A 22,189-nucleotide genomic window follows, 5' to 3' on the forward strand; every position below is an offset into this window, starting at 1 on the left:
CATATAAACCCATGTCACACCCTGGCCTACCCAAACATATAACAAAAACACAAGATACAATGACCAAGGCGTGACAGACTGATTCCATGTTTGACTGGCAGTCCTTCACATGCTTGAGACATACTGAGGTTAGTAAAGCAACATTGACATACTTCTTCAACTGTGTATCTGAGAATTGTGGGAATCCAGCTGCCTTCTAGAAGGCAGTCAAAATCTCTGAAACAAAACTCCACGCCCTCATTAACCCAGCAGGTTATGACAGACTCTGGTCCCGTAACAGATAAGATGAACATTTGTGGTGCATTTAATAACCACTCTGCCTCTTCAGGCCACCTACTGGATGAAATATATTTGGAAAACTCTGATTCCAGTAGAGGGAGTCCTTTACTCATCTCGAGCTAGGTTGCAGAGAACGATACATTCCCAGATACACATTGCTCAGTTGATGCCTATGATGTACTAAGTGCCTTATTGAAGATCGTTGTAAAACATTCCACTGGGGCTGACTCACATGATGCCTTTTTGCTGTAGCTTTCTTCCCCAGTTGTTGCAGAATCATTAACACACACACACACACACACACACACACACACACACACACACACACACACACACACACACACACACACACACACACACACACACACACACACACACACACACACACACACACACACACACACACACACACACACACACACACACACACACACACACACACACACACAGTACCAGTCAAAAGTTGTCACACCTACTCATTCAATGGTTTTTCTTTATTTTCTACATTGTAGAATAACAGTGAAGACATCAAAACTATGAAAATAACACATATGGAATCATGTAGTAACCAAAAAAGTGTTAAACAAATCAAAATATATTCAATATTTTAGATTCTTCAAAATGGCCCCCCTTTGAACACTCTTGGCATTCTCTCAACCACCATTAGGTTTTGTTGTTGTTTTTATTTAACCTTTATTTATCAATACTCTTTTCAAATGCATATTGATGAACTTTGTAAACAGCTAATAATCAAGCTAGGCTTCCTCTGTAGAAACAGGACATGTTTGTCCTCTGTAGAAACAGGACATGTTTGTCCTCTGTAGAAACAGGACATGTTTGTCCTCTGTAGAAACAGGACATGTTTGTCCTCTATAGAAACAGGACATGTTTGTCCTCTATAGAAACAGGACATGTTTGTCCTCTATAGAAACAGGACATGTTTGTCCTCTGTAGAAACAGGACATGTTTGTCCTCTGTAGAAACAGGACATGTTTGTCCTCTGTAGAAACAGGACATGTTTGTCCTCTATAGAAACAGGACATGTTTGTCCTCTGTAGAAACAGGACATGTTTGTCCTCTGTAGAAACAGGACATGTTTGTCCTCTATAGAAACAGGACATGTTTGTCCTCTGTAGAAACAGGACATGTTTGTCCTCTGTAGAAACAGGACATGTTTGTCCTCTGTAGAAACAGGACATGTTGTCCTCTGTAGAAACAGGACATGTTTGTCCTCTGTAGAAACAGGACATGTTTGTCCTCTGTAGAAACAGGACATGTTTGTCCTCTGTAGAAACAGGACATGTTTGTCCTCTGTAGAAACAGGACATGTTTGTCCTCTATAGAAACAGGACATGTTTGTCCTCTGTAGAAACAGGACATGTTTGTCCTCTGTAGAAACAGGACATGTTTGTCCTCTGTAGAAACAGGACATGTTTGTCCTCTTTAGAAACAGGACAAGTTTGTCCTCTGTAGAAACAGGACAAGTTTGTCCTCTATAGAAACAGGACATGTTTGTCCTCTATAGAAACAGGACATGTTTGTCCTCTGTAGAAACAGGACATGTTTGTCCTCTGTAGAAACAGGACATGTTTGTCCTCTGTAGAAACAGGACATGTTTGTCCTCTGTAGAAACAGGACATGTTTGTCCTCTGTAGAAACAGGACATGTTTGTCCTCTGTAGAAACAGGACATGTTTGTCCTCTGTAGAAACAGGACATGTTTGTCCTCTGTAGAAACAGGACATGTTTGTCCTCTATAGAAACAGGACATGTTTGTCCTCTATAGAAACAGGACATGTTTGTCCTCTATAGAAACAGGACATGTTTGTCCTCTATAGAAACAGGACATGTTTGTCCTCTGTAGAAACAGGACATGTTTGTCCTCTGTAGAAACAGGACATGTTTGTCCTCTGTAGAAACAGGACATGTTTGTCCTCTGTAGAAACAGGACATGTTTGTCCTCTGTAGAAACAGGACATGTTTGTCCTCTGTAGAAACAGGACATGTTTGTCCTCTGTAGAAACAGGACATGTTTGTCCTCTGTAGAAACAGGACATGTTTGTCCTCTGTAGAAACAGGACATGTTTGTCCTCTGTAGAAACAGGACATGTTTGTCCTCTGTAGAAACAGGACATGTTTGTCCTCTGTAGAAACAGGACATGTTTGTCCTCTGTAGAAACAGGACATGTTTGTCCTCTGTAGAAACAGGACATGTTTGTCCTCTGTAGAAACAGGACATGTTTGTCCTCTGTAGAAACAGGACATGTTTGTCCTCTGTAGAAACAGGACATGTTTGTCCTCTGTAGAAACATGTTTGTCCTCTGTAGAAACAGGACATGTTTGTCCTCTGTAGAAACAGGACATGTTTGTCCTCTGTAGAAACAGGACATGTTTGTCCTCTGTAGAAACAGGACATGTTTGTCCTCTGTAGAAACAGGACATGTTTGTCCTCTGTAGAAACAGGACATGTTTGTCCTCTGTAGAAACAGGACATTTTGTCCTCTGTAGAAACAGGACAAGTTTGTCCTCTATAGAAACAGGACATGTTTGTCCTCTGTAGAAACAGGACATGTTTGTCCTCTGTAGAAACAGGACATGTTTGTCCTTGTAGAAACAGGACATGTTTGTCCTCTGTAGAAACAGGACATGTTTGTCCTCTATAGAAACAGGACATGTTTGTCCTCTATAGAAACAGGACATGTTTGTCCTCTATAGAAACAGGACATGTTTGTCCTCTGTAGAAACAGGACATGTTTGTCCTCTGTAGAAACAGGACATGTTTGTCCTCTGTAGAAACAGGACATGTTTGTCCTCTATAGAAACAGGACATGTTTGTCCTCTGTAGAAACAGGACATGTTTGTCCTCTGTAGAAACAGGACATGTTTGTCCTCTGTAGAAACAGGACATGTTTGTCCTCTATAGAAACAGGACATGTTTGTCCTCTATAGAAACAGGACATGTTTGTCCTCTATAGAAACAGGACATGTTTGTCCTCTATAGAAACAGGACATGTTTGTCCTCTGTAGAAACAGGACATGTTTGTCCTCTGTAGAAACAGGACATGTTTGTCCTCTATAGAAACAGGACATGTTTGTCCTCTGTAGAAACAGGACATGTTTGTCCTCTATAGAAACAGGACATGTTTGTCCTCTATAGAAACAGGACATGTTTGTCCTCTATAGAAACAGGACATGTTTGTCCTCTATAGAAACAGGACATGTTTGTCCTCTGTAGAAACAGGACATGTTTGTCCTCTATAGAAACAGGACATGTTTGTCCTCTATAGAAACAGGACATGTTTGTCCTCTGTAGAAACAGGACATGTTTGTCCTCTGTAGAAACAGGACATGTTTGTCCTCTGTAGAAACAGGACATGTTTGTCCTCTGTAGAAACAGGACATGTTTGTCCTCTTTAGAAACAGGACAAGTTTGTCCTCTGTAGAAACAGGACAAGTTTGTCCTCTATAGAAACAGGACATGTTTGTCCTCTATAGAAACAGGACATGTTTGTCCTCTGTAGAAACAGGACATGTTTGTCCTCTGTAGAAACAGGACATGTTTGTCCTCTGTAGAAACAGGACATGTTTGTCCTCTGTAGAAACAGGACATGTTTGTCCTCTGTAGAAACAGGACATGTTTGTCCTCTGTAGAAACAGGACATGTTTGTCCTCTGTAGAAACAGGACATGTTTGTCCTCTGTAGAAACAGGACATGTTTGTCCTCTATAGAAACAGGACATGTTTGTCCTCTATAGAAACAGGACATGTTTGTCCTCTATAGAAACAGGACATGTTTGTCCTCTATAGAAACAGGACATGTTTGTCCTCTGTAGAAACAGGACATGTTTGTCCTCTGTAGAAACAGGACATGTTTGTCCTCTGTAGAAACAGGACATGTTTGTCCTCTGTAGAAACAGGACATGTTTGTCCTCTGTAGAAACAGGACATGTTTGTCCTCTGTAGAAACAGGACATGTTTGTCCTCTGTAGAAACAGGACATGTTTGTCCTCTGTAGAAACAGGACATGTTTGTCCTCTGTAGAAACAGGACATGTTTGTCCTCTGTAGAAACAGGACATGTTTGTCCTCTGTAGAAACAGGACATGTTTGTCCTCTGTAGAAACAGGACATGTTTGTCCTCTGTAGAAACAGGACATGTTTGTCCTCTGTAGAAACAGGACATGTTTGTCCTCTGTAGAAACAGGACATGTTTGTCCTCTGTAGAAACAGGACATGTTTGTCCTCTGTAGAAACAGGACATGTTTGTCCTCTGTAGAAACAGGACATGTTTGTCCTCTGTAGAAACAGGACATGTTTGTCCTCTGTAGAAACAGGACATGTTTGTCCTCTGTAGAAACAGGACATGTTTGTCCTCTGTAGAAACAGGACATGTTTGTCCTCTGTAGAAACAGGACATGTTTGTCCTCTGTAGAAACAGGACAAGTTTGTCCTCTGTAGAAACAGGACAAGTTTGTCCTCTATAGAAACAGGACATGTTTGTCCTCTGTAGAAACAGGACATGTTTGTCCTCTGTAGAAACAGGACATGTTTGTCCTCTGTAGAAACAGGACATGTTTGTCCTCTGTAGAAACAGGACATGTTTGTCCTCTATAGAAACAGGACATGTTTGTCCTCTATAGAAACAGGACATGTTTGTCCTCTATAGAAACAGGACATGTTTGTCCTCTGTAGAAACAGGACATGTTTGTCCTCTGTAGAAACAGGACATGTTTGTCCTCTGTAGAAACAGGACATGTTTGTCCTCTATAGAAACAGGACATGTTTGTCCTCTGTAGAAACAGGACATGTTTGTCCTCTGTAGAAACAGGACATGTTTGTCCTCTGTAGAAACAGGACATGTTTGTCCTCTATAGAAACAGGACATGTTTGTCCTCTATAGAAACAGGACATGTTTGTCCTCTATAGAAACAGGACATGTTTGTCCTCTATAGAAACAGGACATGTTTGTCCTCTGTAGAAACAGGACATGTTTGTCCTCTGTAGAAACAGGACATGTTTGTCCTCTATAGAAACAGGACATGTTTGTCCTCTGTAGAAACAGGACATGTTTGTCCTCTATAGAAACAGGACATGTTTGTCCTCTATAGAAACAGGACATGTTTGTCCTCTATAGAAACAGGACATGTTTGTCCTCTATAGAAACAGGACATGTTTGTCCTCTGTAGAAACAGGACATGTTTGTCCTCTATAGAAACAGGACATGTTTGTCCTCTATAGAAACAGGACATGTTTGTCCTCTGTAGAAACAGGACATGTTTGTCCTCTGTAGAAACAGGACATGTTTGTCCTCTATAGAAACAGGACATGTTTGTCCTCTATAGAAACAGGACATGTTTGTCCTCTGTAGAAACAGGACATGTTTGTCCTCTATAGAAACAGGACATGTTTGTCCTCTATAGAAACAGGACATGTTTGTCCTCTATAGAAACAGGACATGTTTGTCCTCTGTAGAAACAGGACATGTTTGTCCTCTATAGAAACAGGACATGTTTGTCCTCTATAGAAACAGGACATGTTTGTCCTCTATAGAAACAGGACATGTTTGTCCTCTATAGAAACAGGACATGTTTGTCCTCTGTAGAAACAGGACATGTTTGTCCTCTATAGAAACAGGACATGTTTGTCCTCTATAGAAACAGGACATGTTTGTCCTCTGTAGAAACAGGGCATGTTTGTCCTCTATAGAAACAGGACATGTTTGTCCTCTATAGAAACAGGACATGTTTGTCCTCTATAGAAACAGGACATGTTTGTCCTCTATAGAAACAGGACATGTTTGTCCTCTATAGAAACAGGACATGTTTGTCCTCTGTAGAAACAGGACATGTTTGTCCTCTGTAGAAACAGGACATGTTTGTCCTCTATAGAAACAGGACATGTTTGTCCTCTGTAGAAACAGGACATGTTTGTCCTCTATACAAATAGAAGACAAAGACAAATGTGCAAGCTACTTTTACGTCTGTTATAGATTATGGGGATATTATTTACATGCTCCGGCATCAACACTTAAAATCGCTGGATGCTACTTATCATTGCGCACTTAGGTTTATTACAGGTGCTAGCTACAGAACTCACCATTGTGTTTTATATCAACATGTGAGTTGGACTTCGCTGTCCGTGAGACGAGAACAACATGCTCTCGTGTTTGTCTATAAAGCTGGGACCGAGAGACTGAAAAACAGCTTCTATCTCAAGGCCATCAGACTGTTAAACAGCCACAAACATGTCCTGTTGAGTCAGTGTGTTGCTGCTGCCAACACACTGACTCAACTCCAGCCAATTTAATAATGGGAATTGATGTAAAATATATCACTAGCCACTTTAAACAATGCTACTTAATATAATGTTTACATACCCTACATTATTTATCTCATATGTATACGTATATACTGTACTCTATATCATCTACTGCATCTTTATGTAATACATGTATCACTAGTCACTTTAAACTATGCCACTTTGTTTACATACTCATCTCATATGTATATACTGCACTCAATACCATCTACTGTATCTTGCCTATGCCGCTCTGTACCATCACTCATTCATATATCTTTATGTACATATTCTTTATCCCTTTACACTTATGTGTATAAGGTAGTAGTTTTGGAATTGTTAGCTAGATTACTCGTTGATTATTACTGCATTGTCGGAACTAGAAGCACAAGCATTTCGCTACACTCACATTAACCTCTGCTAACCATGTGTATGTGACAAATACAATTAGATTTGATTTAAAGCACTTCTGAATAAGCTACCTTCTTATTTATTATCACTCATCAATATTAGAAGTAGAATTCCTAAAACCAGGTCTCAAGCATGGATTACACTTGAGGCCCATGTGATTTCCACAGAGTTGGGTATGGCTGCCATTTCCTGTTACTCTCCTTGCCTATGGAATAGCCTGCAGACTAAACTTCAACTTGAGACTCTTGTCCCCCTGTCACCCATTTTAAATATTTATTGGAACATTTTTGTATTGCTTCTTAACTGTTTCAGGTAATGCACGTTCTTGTGCTGTTAGTAGAATAACCTGTGTGTAAATGTAATCTGTGGCTGTATGTTTCTGTGTTATCTGTGATGGTTTTGTTTGTCTGGTGTAGTTTCTTAATCATTGTACCTAAACTGTATGGGTAAACATGTATACGCAGGGCCCAGCTGTAAAAGAGACCGTGGTCTCAGTCTGTGTTCCTTGTTGAAATAAAGGTGTAATAATAATTTAACTAGGTAAGTCAGTTAAGAACAAATTCTTATTTACAATGACGGCCTACACCGGCCAAACCCGGACGACGCTGGCCCAATTGTGCGCCATCTTATGGGACTCCCAATCACGGCCGGTTGTGATACAGCCAGGATTCGAACCAGGGTGTCTGTAGTGACGCCTCTAGCACTGAGATGCAGTGCCTTAGATCACTGCGCCACTCGGTAGCCACCTGGAATGCATTTAATTTAACAGGTGTGCCTTGTTAAAAGTTAATTTGTGGAATTTCTTTCCTTCTTACTGCATTTGAGCCAATCAGTTGTGTTGTAACAAGGTAGGATTGTAATACAGAAGATAGCCCAATTTGGTAAAAGACCAAGTCCATATTATGGCAAGAACAGCTCTAATAAGCAAAGCGAAACGATAGTCCATCATTACTTTAAGACATGAAGGTCATTCAATCAGGATCATTTCAAAGTTTCTTTTAGTGCAGTAACAAAAACCACCAAGTGCTATGATGAAACTGGCTCTATGAGGACAGCCACAGGAAAGGAAGACCCAGAGTTACCTCTGTTGCATAGGATAAGTTGCAGCCCAAATAAATGCTTCACAGATTTCAAGTCACAGACACATCTCAACGATTATGATTTTTCAACTCAGATACCGATTATTGGAGGAGCAAAAAAAAGTCGATACCGATTAATCGGCCAATTTTTAAAATGTATTTGTAATAATAACAATTACAACAATACTGAATGAACACTTATTTTAACTTAATATAATACATCAATAAAATCCATTTAGCCTCAAATAAATAATGAAACATGTTCAATTTGGTTTAAATAATGTAAAAACAAAGTGTTGGAGAAGAAAGTAAAAGTGCAATATGTGCCATGTAAGAAAGCTAACGTTTAAGTTCCTCAGAACATGAGAACATATGAAAGCTGGTGGTTCCTTTTGACATGGGTCTTCAAATATTCCCAGGTAAGAAGTTTTTGTTTGTAGTTATTATAGGAATTATAGGACTATTTCTCTCTATACCATTTGTCTTTCATATACCTTTGACTATTGGATGTTCTTATAGGCACTTTAGTATTGCCAGTGTAACAGTATAGCTTCCGTCCCTCTCCTCGCCCCTACCTGGACACGAACCTGGGCACCTCGCCCCTACCTGGGCTCGACAACAACCAGCCTCGAAGCAGCGAAACCAATGCAGAGCAAGGGGAACAACTACTCCAAGTCTCAGAGCGAGTGACGTTTGAAATGCTATTAGCGCGCACCCCGCTAACTAGCTAGCCATTTCACGTCAGTTTCACCAGCCTAATCTCGGGAGTTGAACGGTTTGAAGTCATAAACAGCGCAATGCTTGAAGCACAGCGACGAGCTACTGGCAAAACGCACGAAAGTGCTGTTTGAATGAATGCTTACGAGCCTGCTGGTGCCTACCATCGCTCAGTCAGACTGCTCTATCAAATCATAGACTTAATTATAACATAATAACACCCAGAAATACGAGCCTTAGGTCAATAATATGGCCGAATCCGGAAACTATCATCTCGAAAACAAGTTGTTTAATCTTTCTGGTTAATATTGCCTGCTAACCTGGATTTATTTTAGCTAAACATGCAAGTTTAAAAATATATACTTGTGTATTGATTTTAAGTAAGGCATTGATGCTTATGGTTCGGTACACATTGGAGCAACGACAGTCCTTTTTCGCAAATACGCACCGATTATATGCAACGCAGAACACGCTAGATAAACTAGTAATATCATCAACCATGTGTAGTTAACTAGTGATTATGGTTGATTGATTTTTATATGATAAGTTTAATGCTAGCTATCAACTTACCTTGGCTTCTTACTGCATTCGCATAACAGGCAGTCTCCTCATGGAGTGCAATGAGAGGCAGGTGGTTAGAGCGTTGGACTAGTTAACTGTAAGGTTGCAAGATTGAATCCCCGAGCTGACAAGGTCAAATCTATCATTCTGCCCCTGAACAAGGCAGTTAACCCACTGCCCTTAAGTCGTCATTGAAAATAAGAATTTGTTCTTAGCTGACTTGCCTGGTTAAATAAAGATTAAATAAAGATGTAAAATAAAAAATAAAATACATTGTTTTTTTTTTTTTTAAATCGGCCAAAACGTTGTCCAAAAATATAGATTTCCGATTGTTATGAAAACTTGATATCGGCCCTAATTAATCAGCCATTCCGATTAATCGGTCGACCTCTAGTTCAGGGGAGACTGTGGGAATCAGGCCTTCATGGTAAAATTGCTGCAAAGAAACCACTACTAAAGGTCACCAATAATAAGAAGAAACATGAGTAATGGACATTACATCGGTGGAAATATGTCCTTTGGTCTGATGAGTCCCAATTAGAAATGTTTGGTTCCAACCGCTGTGTCTTTGTGAGTCGTAGAGTAGGTGAACGGATGATCTCTGCATGCGTGGTTCCCACCGTGAAGCATGGAGGAGGAGGTGGTGTGATGATGTGTTGCTGGTGACACTGTCTGATTTATCTAGAATTAAAAAGGCACACTTAACCAGCATGGCTACCACAGAACTCTGCAGCGATACGCCATCCAAGAAGGAGAGTGATGGAGTGCTGCATCAGATTACCTGGCCTCCACAATCACCTGACCTCAACCCAATTGAGATGGTTTGGGATGAGTTGAAGGAAAAGCAGCCAACAAGTGCTCAGCATGTGGGAAGTCCTTCAAGACTGTTGGAAAAGCATTCCAGGTGAATCTGGTGGAGAGAATGCCAAGCTTGTGAAAAGCTGTCATCAAGGAAAAAGGTGGCTACTTTAAAGAATCTAAAATATATTTTGATTGGTTTTTTGGTTACTACATGATTTCATATGTGTTATTTCATATGTATTTCATTTGATGTCTTCACTATTATTCTACAATGTATAAAATAGTACAAATAAAGAAAAACCCTTGAATGAGTAGGTGTGTCCAAACTTTTGACTGGTACTGTATACTTCCGTAACGGTTTTCAACAGGTACCGCGGGACTTGAGTCTTGTGACTCGTCTGAAGGTTTGGACGCTACAGACGATTTGATGAGAAGACCAATTTTCAGGATGTCTGGTGTTCTGACAAACACCACTCGAGTGCAGTCATCTTTCACAGCGGAAGTGAAAGGATGAGGAAGTGCGACATGGGCGGATGAGGAAGTGCGACATGGGCGGATGAGGAAGAGGGCGTGCAACATGGGCGGATGAGGAAGTGCAACATGGGCGGATGAGGAAGTGCGACATGGGCGGATGAGGAAGTGCAACATGGGCGGATGAGGAAGTGCAACATGGGCGGATGAGGAAGTGCGACATGGGCAGATGAGGAAGTGCAACATGGGCGGATGAGGAAGAGGGCGTGCAACATGGGCGGATGAGGAAGAGGGCGTGCAACATGGGCGGATGAGGAAGTGCAACATGGGCGGATGAGGAAGTGCGACATGGGCGGATGAGGAAGTGCAACATGGGCGGATGAGGAAGAGGGCGTGCAACATGGGCGGATGAGGAAGTGCGACATGGGCGGATGAGGAAGAGGGCGTGCATCATGGGCCGATGAGGAAGTGCAACATGGGCAGATGAGGAAGTGCAACATGGGCAGATGAGGAAGTGCAACATGGGCAGATGAGGAAGAGGGCGTTCAACATGGGAGGATGAGGAAGTGCAACATGGGCAGATGAGGAAGAGGGCGTGCAACATGGGCAGATGAGGAGGTGCAACATGGGCAGATGAGGAAGTGCAACATGGGCAGATGAGGAAGTGCAACATGGGCAGATGAGGAAGTGCAACATGGGAGGATGAGGAAGTGCAACATGGGCAGATGAGGAAGAGGGCGTGCAACATGGGCAGATGAGGAAGTGCAACATGGGCGGATGAGGAAGTGCAAAACATACATATCTCTAGTTTAAACTGACAGATTTTTAACAGAGACGTTTGTATTACGCCAATTGGATTTCTGCGGGGGCGCGGACATCGACTTTAGGGTTAAGGCCACCTTGAAATTAGACTTGCTGTTTTCCATTGGCCAGTTCAGATCAGGTATAAGGGAGGGGATGTGTGAGAGTTGTGTTTGTTTTGATGAATCATGTGGTATTCATTGTATTGGTATTATCTTGCATGATGTGTATTAAATTGTCTATGTTCATGTTCATGTTCACAAGGCTCCCTTGTAAATGACACGCTGGTGATCCACCCTATAAAAAGAAAAAGTTAAATACAAAAACTAACAACCCCTAATCCTAATCCTAAACCTTAACCCAACCCCTAATCCTAAACCTTAACCCAACCCCTAATCCTAAACCTTAACCCAACCCCTAATCCTAAACCTTAACCCAACCCCTAATCCTAAACCTTAACCCAACCCCTAATCCTAAACCTTAACCCAACCCCTATCCCTAAACCTTACCCCTATCCCTAAACCTTACCCCTATCCCTAAACCTTACCCCTATCCCTAAACCTTACCCCTATCCCTAAACCTTACCCCTATCCCTAAACCTTACCCCTATCCCTAAACCTTACCCCTATCCCTAAACCTTACCCCTATCCCTAAACCTAACCCCTATCCCTAAACCTAACCCCTATCCCTAAACCTTACCCCTATCCCTAAACCTAACCCCTATCCCTAAACCTAACCCCTATCCCTAAACCTAACCCCTATCCCTAAACCTAACCCCTATCCCTAAACCTTACCCCTATCCCTAAACCTTACCCCTAATCCTAAACCTTACCCCTATCCCTAAACCTTACCCCTATCCCTAAACCTTACCCCTAATCCTAAACCTTACCCCTATCCCTAAACCTTACCCCTATCCCTAAACCTTACCCCTAATCCTAAACCTTACCCCTATCCCTAAACCTTACCCCTATCCCTAAACCTTACCCCTATCCCTAAACCTTACCCCTATCCCTAAACCTTACCCCTATCCCTAAACCTTACCCCTAATCCTAAACCTTACCCCTATCCCTAAACCTTACCCCTATCCCTAAACCTTACCCCTATCCCTAAACCTTACCCCTAATCCTAAACCTTACCCCTATCCCTTACCCCTAATCCTAAACCTTACCCCTATCCCTAAACCTTACCCCTATCCCTAAACCTTACCCCTAATCCTAAACCTTACCCCTATCCCTAAACCTTACCCCTATCCCTAAACCTTACCCCTAATCCTAAACCTTACCCCTATCCCTAAACCTTACCCCTATCCCTAAACATTACCCCTATCCCTAAACCTTACCCCTATCCCTAAACCTTACCCCTATCCCTAAACCTAACCCCTATCCCTAAACCTAACCCCTATCCCTAAACCTAACCCCTATCCCTAAACCTAACCCCTATCCTAAACCTAACCCCTATCCCTAAACCTAACCCTATCCCTAAACCTAACCCCTATCCCTAAACCTAACCCCTATCCCTAAACCTAACCCCTATACCTAAACCTAACCCCTATCCCTAAACCTAACCCCTATCCCTAAACCTAACCCCTATCCCTAAACCTTACCCCTATCCCTAAACCTAACCCCTATCCCTAAACCCTATCCCTAAACCTAACCCCTATACCTAAACCTAACCCCTATCCCTAAACCTAACCCCTATCCCTAAACCTAACCCCTATCCCTAAACCTAACCCCTATCCCTAAACCTAACCCCTATCCCTAAACCTTACCCCTATCCCTAAACCTTACCCCTATCCCTAAACCTAACCCCTATCCCTAAACCTTACCCCTAATCCTAAACCTTACCCCTATCCCTAAACCTTACCCCTATCCCTAAACCTTACCCCTATCCCTAAACCTTACCCCTATCCCTAAACCCTATCCCTAAACCTTACCCCTATCCCTAAACCCTATCCCTAAACCTTACCCCTATCCCTAAACCCTATCCCTAAACCTTACCCCTATCCCTAAACCCTATCCCTAAACCTTACCCCTATCCCTAAACCTTACCCCTATCCCTAAACCTTACCCCTATCCCTAAACCCTATCCCTAAACCTAACCCCTATCCCTAAACCTTACCCCTATCCCTAAACCTTACCCCTATCCCTAAACCTTACCCCTATCCCTAAACCTAACCCCTATCCCTAAACCTTACCCCTAATCCTAAACCTTACCCCTATCCCTAAACCTTACCCCTATCCCTAAACCTTACCCCTATCCCTAAACCTAACCCCTATCCCTAAACCTTACCCCTAATCCTAAACCTTACCCCTAATCCTAAACCTTACCCCTATCCCTAAACCTTACCCCTATCCCTAAACCTTACCCCTATCCCTAAACCTTACCCCTATCCCTAAACCTTACCCCTATCCCTAAACCCTATCCCTAAACCTTACCCCTATCCCTAAACCCTATCCCTAAACCTTACCCCTATCCCTAAACCCTATCCCTAAACCTAACCCCTATCCCTAAACCTAACCCCTATCCCTAAACCTAACCCCTATCCCTAAACCTTACCCCTATCCCTAAACCTTACCCCTATCCCTAAACCTAACCCCTATCCCTAAACCTTACCCCTAATCCTAAACCTTACCCCTATCCCTAAACCTTACCCCTATCCCTAAACCTAACCCCTATCCCTAAACCTTACCCCTATCCCTAAACCTTACCCCTATCCCTAAACCTTACCCCTATCCCTAAACCTTACCCCTATCCCTAAACCTAACCCCTCCCTAAACCTTACCCCCTAAACCTCCCTAAACCTTACCCCTATCCCTAAACCTTACCCCTATCCCTAAACCTTACCCCTATCCCTAAACCTTACCCCTATCCCTAAACCTAACCCTATCCCTAAACCTAACCCCTAATCCTAAACCTTACCCCTAATCCTAAACCTTACCCCTATCCCTAAACCTTACCCCTATCCCTAAACCTTACCCCTATCCCTAAACCTTACCCCTATCCCTAAACCCTATCCCTAAACCTCCCTAAACCTAAACCCTATCCCTAAACCTTACCCCTATCCCTAAACCCCCTATCCCTAAACCTTACCCCTATCCCTAAACCCTATCCCTAAACCTTACCCCTATCCCTAAACCTTACCCCTATCCCTAAACCTTACCCCTATCCCTAAACCTACCCCCCTATCCCTAAACCTAACCCCTATCCCTAAACCTTACCCCTATCCCTAAACCTTACCCCTATCCCTAAACCTTACCCCTATCCCTAAACCTTACCCCTATCCCTAAACCTTACCCCTAATCCTAAACCTTACCCCTATCCCTAAACCTTACCCCTATCCCTAAACCTTACCCCTATCCCTAAACCTTACCCCTATCCCTAAACCCTATCCCTAAACCTTACCCCTATCCTAAACCCTATCCCTAAACCTTACCCCTATCCCTAAACCCTATCCCTAAACCTTACCCCTATCCCTAAACCCTATCCCTAAACCTTACCCCTATCCCTAAACCTTACCCCTATCCCTAAACCTTACCCCTATCCCTAAACCCTATCCCTAAACCTAACCCCTATCCCTAAACCTTACCCCTATCCCTAAACCTTACCCCTATCCCTAAACCTTACCCCTATCCCTAAACCTTACCCCTATCCCTAAACCTAACCCCTATCCCTAAACCTTACCCCTAATCCTAAACCTTACCCCTATCCCTAAACCTACCCTATCCCTAAACCTTACCCCTATCCCTAAACCTACCCCTATCCTAAACCTTACCCCTAATCCTAAACCTTACCCCTATCCTAAACCTTACCCCTATCCCTAAACCTTACCCCTATCCCTAAACCTTACCCCTATCCCTAAACCTTACCCCTATCCCTAAACCTACCCCTATCCCTAAACCCTATCCCTAAACCTTACCCCTATCCCTAAACCCTATCCCTAAACCTTACCCCTATCCCTAAACCTTCCCCTAAACCTAAACCCTATCCCTAAACCTTACCCCTATCCCTAAACCTTACCCCTATCCCTAAACCCTATCCCTAAACCTTACCCCTATCCCTAAACCCCCTATCCCTAAACCTTACCCCTATCCCTAAACCCTATCCCTAAACCTTACCCCTATCCCTAAACCTTACCCTATCCCTAAACCTTACCCCTATCCCTAAACCTTACCCCTATCCCTAAACCCTATCCCTAAACCTTACCCCTATCCCTAAACCCTATCCCTAAACCTTACCCCTATCCCTAAACCCTATCCCTAAACCTTACCCCTATCCCTAAACCCTATCCCTAAACCTTACCCCTATCCCTAAACCTTACCCCTATCCCTAAACCTTACCCCTATCCCTAAACCCTATCCCTAAACCTTACCCCTATCCCTAAACCCTATCCCTAAACCTTACCCCTATCCCTAAACCCTATCCCTAAACCTTACCCCTATCCCTAAACCCTATCCCTAAACCTTACCCCTATCCCTAAACCCTATCCCTAAACCCTATCCCTAAACCCTATCCCTAAACCTAACCCTAAAACTGTCAGCCTTCTCCTTGGATTACTATTCAGATGGGGACTTTTGGTCAGAATTATAGTAAAACGGACGGACAGACACACGCACGCACGCACACACGCGCGCGCATGCACGCACACACGCACACACGCACGCACACACACACACACACTCCAATGCAACTACAGGGTTTGTCTCTGGAAATGCCAATTGAAATCTACCACAGAGACATAGATACACACTCCCTTACCGAGGCTCTTGAGGAAGCCACAGAGTTTGCGTGTGGCCTCAGGAATGTCCAGACCGAACTTGACAGCAAAGAAAGGCAGAGACTGGGAACACACTGACACCACCAGGACCTGGTGTTTGGTGACGTCACACTTCTGTAATAGTAGAGAGAGAGAGACACGTCACACTTCTGTAATAGTACATAGAGAGAGAGAGACACGTCACACTTCTGTAATAGTAGAGAGAGAGAGACACGTCACACTTCTGTAATAGTAGAGAGAATGACACGTCACACTTCTGTAATAGTAGAGAGAGAGAGACACGTCACACTTCTGTAATAGTAGAGAGAGAGAGACACGTCACACTTCTGTAATAGTAGAGAGAGAGAGACACGTCACACTTCTGTAATAGTAGAGAGAGAGAGACACGTCACACTTCTGTAATAGTAGAGAGAGAGAGAGACACGTCACACTTCTGTAATAGTAGAGAGAGAGAGACACGTCACACTTCTGTAAAAGTACATAGAGAGAGAGAGATATGTCACACTTCTGCAATAGTAGAGAGAGAGAGACACGTCACACTTCTGTAATAGTAGAGAGAGAGAGAGACACGTCACACTTCTGTAATAGTAGAGAGAGAGAGAGACACGTCACACTTCTGTAATAGTAGAGAGAGAGAGATATGTCACACTTCTGTAATAGTACATAGAGAGAGAGACACGTCACACTTCTGTAATAGTACATAGAGAGAGAGACACGTCACACTTCTGTAATAGTATATAGAGAGAGAGATATGTTACACTTCTGTAATAGTACATAGAGAGAGAGACATGTCACACTTCTGTAATAGTAGAGAGAGAGACACGTCACACTTCTGTAATAGTAGAGAGAGAGACACGTCACACTTCTGTAATAGTACATAGAGAGAGAGATATGTCACACTTCTGCAATAGTAGAGAGAGAGAGACACGTCACACTTCTGTAATAGTACATAGAGAGAGAGAGATATGTCACACTTCTGTAATAGTAGAGAGAGAGAGACACGTCACACTTCTGTAATAGTAGAGAGAGAGAGAGACACGTCACACTTCTGTAATAGTAGAGAGAGAGAGACACGTCACACTTCTGTAATAGTACATAGAGAGAGAGAGATATGTCACACTTCTGCAATAGTAGAGAGAGAGAGACACGTCACACTTCTGTAATAGTAGAGAGAGAGAGAGACACGTCACACTTCTGTAATAGTAGAGAGAGAGAGATATGTCACACTTCTGTAATAGTACATAGAGAGAGAGACACGTCACACTTCTGTAATAGTACATAGAGAGAGAGACACGTCACACTTCTGTAATAGTATATAGAGAGAGAGATATGTTACACTTCTGTAATAGTACATAGAGAGAGAGACATGTCACACTTCTGTAATAGTAGAGAGAGAGAGACACGTCACACTTCTGTAATAGTAGAGAGAGAGACACGTCACACTTCTGTAATAGTACATAGAGAGAGAGATATGTCACACTTCTGCAATAGTAGAGAGAGAGAGACACGTCACACTTCTGTAATAGTACATAGAGAGAGAGAGATATGTCACACTTCTGCAATAGTAGAGAGAGAGAGACACGTCACACTTCTGTAATAGTAGAGAGAGAGAGATGCACGTAATAGTATATATATATAGAGAGAAAAAGACACACTTCTGTAATAGTAGAGAGAGACACGTCACACTTCTGTAATAGTAGAGAGAGAGAGACACGTCACACTTCTGTAATAGTAGAGAGAGAGAGAGACACGTCACACTTCTGTAATAGTACATAGAGAGAGAGAGATGCCACACTTCTGTAATAGTATATATATATATAGAGAGAAAGACACGTCACACTTCTGTAATAGTACATAGAGAGAGACACGTCACACTTCTGTAATAGTATATATATAGAGAGAGAGAAAGACACGTCACACTTCTGTAATAGTACATAGAGGGAGAGAGAAAGAGAGATGTCACACTTCATCCAGGAAGAGAGAGACCATTTGCCTGACATCCACATTAAATGCCACATACATTTCAGGGAAGTGAAACAAATTCTAACCAAACAATCAGTAGGCAAGGCAGGCAAAAAGACCCGTATTAACAACACACATCAAAACCAACCTGACACCAGGTGACCTGGAAAGTACAGTGAAGATAACCCAAACATTGCCCTGTCCTCCCAGACAGCGTTAGCCTGTCTGATATCTTAACTTTCTCTATGCCACAAAATATACCTATTTGGCAGCACTTGTTTGTTTTCCTTCGCCTCCAACCCCTTTCGATGTGTGGAACGGATGTGGTTGAGGTCCACATAAGGGTGCTCATTTAAAAAAAAAATGTATCCCAAATGACGAAGGCCGCGAGGCCGATATGTAAGCTTATTAAATATCAGTGATACTATCAAGAGCAGGGTGTGGTTTCCTTTTTCCTTCATAAGTCCAGGTAGTCCCTCCCTGTTTCCGCAAGTTTTCTTCCGTTTGGTGCCTATTGAATATGACCCAGGTAGCCCAGTCAGTGGTCCAGTAGTACCTTGTTCTGGCCCAGGACCCGGGCCACCTCCTCCAGGTTCTGTTGAGAGATCTTTAGGCTCTCCTCCTCTGACACACAGCCCTCACAGGACAGACAGGCACTCAGCAACACCTGCTGCTGGAGGGTAGGTGAGGAGGCGGGGACCTCTCTGTTGGCTACATCTGCCTCCGGAAGGGAGCGAACGCCTGCACCACTCTGCTTCTTGTTGCACTGGAAATGATCAATCAATACATCGATCAAGGTTAGAATTGGCCACGATATAAAATGTTTGACTATCATATGCTAAAAGTAACACACTCAAACAACTGGGACAGACACTCAGCAACACCAGATACGATTGGAATGACAATTTCTGTAGCAGTGAGCCACTTCCACACTGCACAGTGAAACCACAAACATTACATGAGCTTTACCTGTTTAGTGCAATTCTCACACTTCTCCTTGCGTCTTCCGATGTTCTCTTCTGACATTATTAAATGATTAATGCTGTTGGATTTCACACAAACACAAGAGCAAGGTCAGTGAGCCATCCAACTCAACGGTAGACCTAACTCTGCATTATCCATCCAACTCAACAGCAGACCTAACTCTGCATTATCCATCCAACTCAACAGCAGACCTAACTCTACATTATCCATCCAACTCAACAGCAGACCTAACTCTGCATTATCCATCTAACTCAACAGCAGACCTAACTCTACATTATCCATCTAACTCAACAGCAGACCTAACTCTACATTATCCATCTAACTCAACAGCAGACCTAACTCTACATTATCCATCCAACTCAACAGTAGACCTAACTCTGCATTATCCATCCAACTCAACAGCAGACCTAACTCTACATTATCCATCCAACTCAACAGTAGACCTTGAATCTTCACAACACCTCTACAGATTCTCCTTGGGCAACTGCCCACTACTAAGATCCAAACGAAATTGCTAGAGTTTGTTTTTGTGTGTGTGTGTGACTCAACTCCACCCAACTTCTACATTGTTAACCCTGTCCTAACCAATCAGGATCATTCTTCTTATCTCAACAGCAGCATATTATAATGATTTTAAACTGCCTGTTGCGACATAACAGCGTCCTGTCATCACGAAATAGCACACATAATTGCACCATATGTGTGAACAGGCAGGCGATAAAGCTGTATTATTTGATTACATTTACATTTACATTTAAGTCATTTAGCAGACGCTCTTATCCAGAGCGACTTACAAATTGATATGCTACTACATAGTTATCATAATGTACCTATGTTGATGAAGACCCAAAGCATCTGTGCTCTTGGTAGGCTACTAAAACAACAACAACAACAACAACAACAAATGAGTAGCTCGCGCTACATGTTTAATTTATTTATAAAGTATCTCTCGTGCTCGAAAAGGACGGAGAACCCTGGGCTACTGTATTCAATATTGGCTTACATATCATACAGTAACTATAGACACAAATAACATAACGATATATAATAATAATCTACTATTATAATTGTCTGATATATTATGCAATAAATGGTAAATAACGGTTGAAGCATCTGTGAGAACATATCGGCCTATTATCAGGAACAAATTTAAAAAGCAATTGTGGTGGAATTTAGTATTCATATCCTGGTAATATGGTTAAAGGATCTATTATTATGCTTTCTGGTAAGTTTTAAATCCCTAACTAAACACTAATTGGAGGCAGGAGAAAAAATATTCCTTTCTTATCATCAAATGTGTCATTTCTTGCTTGCCCAAAAGACAACCTTGCTCTCCAGAACCCGAGCGTCTATGAAGGCGACACGAGGTACATCTATGACGTCTATACCAGGGTCCATCGTCAGCCACGTATTAGTAAAATTGTATATTTCAATAAATACGTGAATATTCAGTGCACTCACCGGTTGGACGTTTTCTACTGTTCTGCTTTGAAACCAAATAGTTGAAAAACATTTCAAGAAGAAAGGGGGAGTTAGAGCAGTGTTCTAGATATAGCAGGTGATCTCATAGAACTTGCTCAGCAATATCTGGAGCGATTACCGTACAGCTGAAAGGCAACAACCGTCAACATGCGACTCCGCCACGGTTTCGGTCACAAGACCTGCTAATGTTGAAATTAGTCCGGGGTTCCAGACAAGTTTTCACGACGATTTGACTTCAGAATACGTGACTCCATTGTATTCACCGGTCATTGAAGAGCGCATGCGTAAAACCTTCCCCGCCTCGACAGATATCGTCATTGCTTTTTGGTACACCAAAAATTCCAATGGGACGCTGCGTTTGCTTTGCAGCATTGCGTTGCAGAAGCAGTGTAGCGTGTTCTGTGTGTTGCACGTTGAATTTCCAACCTATGCATAAAATTGTATGCGTAGACTTGACATAAATAGTATATGATCAAATAAACAGAAAATAAAAGAGACGGTGCGTTTTTTTCTTCTATGTTTTTGTGTGATTTTTAAAATATCAGAGACACAAGATGTTAGAGATTTTGCGCGGATTCGATTATGTTTTTTTTTTTTTTTTAAAATATATATATATAGATTTTGTTATTAATATCAAATCAATACATAAAGCACATGAGGGAACACAAGCATACATAGATTACAAACAATAGACAATCGAGCTAGGGGGTACAATATCACATTACAATTACACAAGGACCTTAAGGGACATGCATATACTTACAATTCTAACAGCTTTTTTTGTTAGTAGAGCATTTAACCGTCTTAAAATACAGTTCAATTAATTTTTGTAGGGTACGAAAATGTGGTTTTGTGTTTGTAAATTTACATTTGTGTATATGAAATTTGGCCAAAAGAATAATAAAATTAATGACATAAAAATGATTCCGCTTATTTCTATTGTATGTAAAGAATCCAAACAGTACATCTCTCCACAATAGTGTAAAATCTTCATAAATGTGTTCAATTATAAACCTACTGATGTCTTACCACAGTTTTATTACATGCATACAATGCCAAAAAAGATGCACAACTGTTTCTGGGTGGTCATTACAAAAGGAGTAATTTGAGTTGATGTTTTCCTTAAACTTCTTCATATAGTGGTTGGCAGGATAATATTTATGAATAATTGGATTCGATTATGTTACTGTGCGACGGTATATGGCGCGTGACGTCACGGGCAAAAGCGGCGAGGGAGGAGCGCCACAGTTTCAAACCCAGAGGTGCAATATTGCGAGACTTCCGGGAACGCTTGTGAAACAAACCAAACAGACCGTGCTTGGTTTTTAGCCTTTGACAAATCAATGATATTTTTTTATTATTCCTAGTTAATAGTTAATTTTCTCAAAATCTAAAGGCACGACCTAGATTCGAGCCAATGTATTAAATAGTTGAACATGTTATTACTCGGGTCTCGTGAAAGTAATACACTTACACGTTTTTATTTTTTGTTGTTGTCGAAAACAACATTTTATAAAAGAGTGCCTTTGAGTTGGAAGGCCTGCACATGCGCACTTTGGCCTGAGACGACTG

At 42.0% G+C, this 22,189-nt stretch overlaps 1 protein-coding gene across 2 annotated transcripts in view; it reads right to left on the bottom strand.

The window, feature by feature from the left end:
- The window catches only part of LOC124048107 (nuclear prelamin A recognition factor-like), a 33,563-nt gene extending 12,629 nt beyond the window's left edge, over positions 1-20,934 (bottom strand). The window contains exons 1-5 of one of the 2 annotated variants that reach the window (XM_046368542.1): positions 20,741-20,934; positions 20,597-20,618; positions 19,121-19,193; positions 18,708-18,917; positions 16,171-16,303 (exon numbers count right to left, since the gene is read on the bottom strand). In XM_046368542.1, the coding sequence (XP_046224498.1) occupies positions 16,171-16,303; positions 18,708-18,917; positions 19,121-19,177 (400 nt within the window). In that variant the 5' untranslated portion in view covers positions 19,178-19,193; positions 20,597-20,618; positions 20,741-20,934. Of the gene's footprint in view, positions 1-16,170; positions 16,304-18,707; positions 18,918-19,120; positions 19,194-20,596 lie in introns of both variants that reach the window. The other variant, XM_046368541.1, reaches the window with a different exon arrangement.
- Between the last annotated feature and the right edge of the window lie 1,255 nt (positions 20,935-22,189).

Source organism: Oncorhynchus gorbuscha, linkage group LG11, assembly GCF_021184085.1.
Source record: "Oncorhynchus gorbuscha isolate QuinsamMale2020 ecotype Even-year linkage group LG11, OgorEven_v1.0, whole genome shotgun sequence".
NCBI lineage: Eukaryota > Metazoa > Chordata > Actinopteri > Salmoniformes > Salmonidae > Oncorhynchus > Oncorhynchus gorbuscha.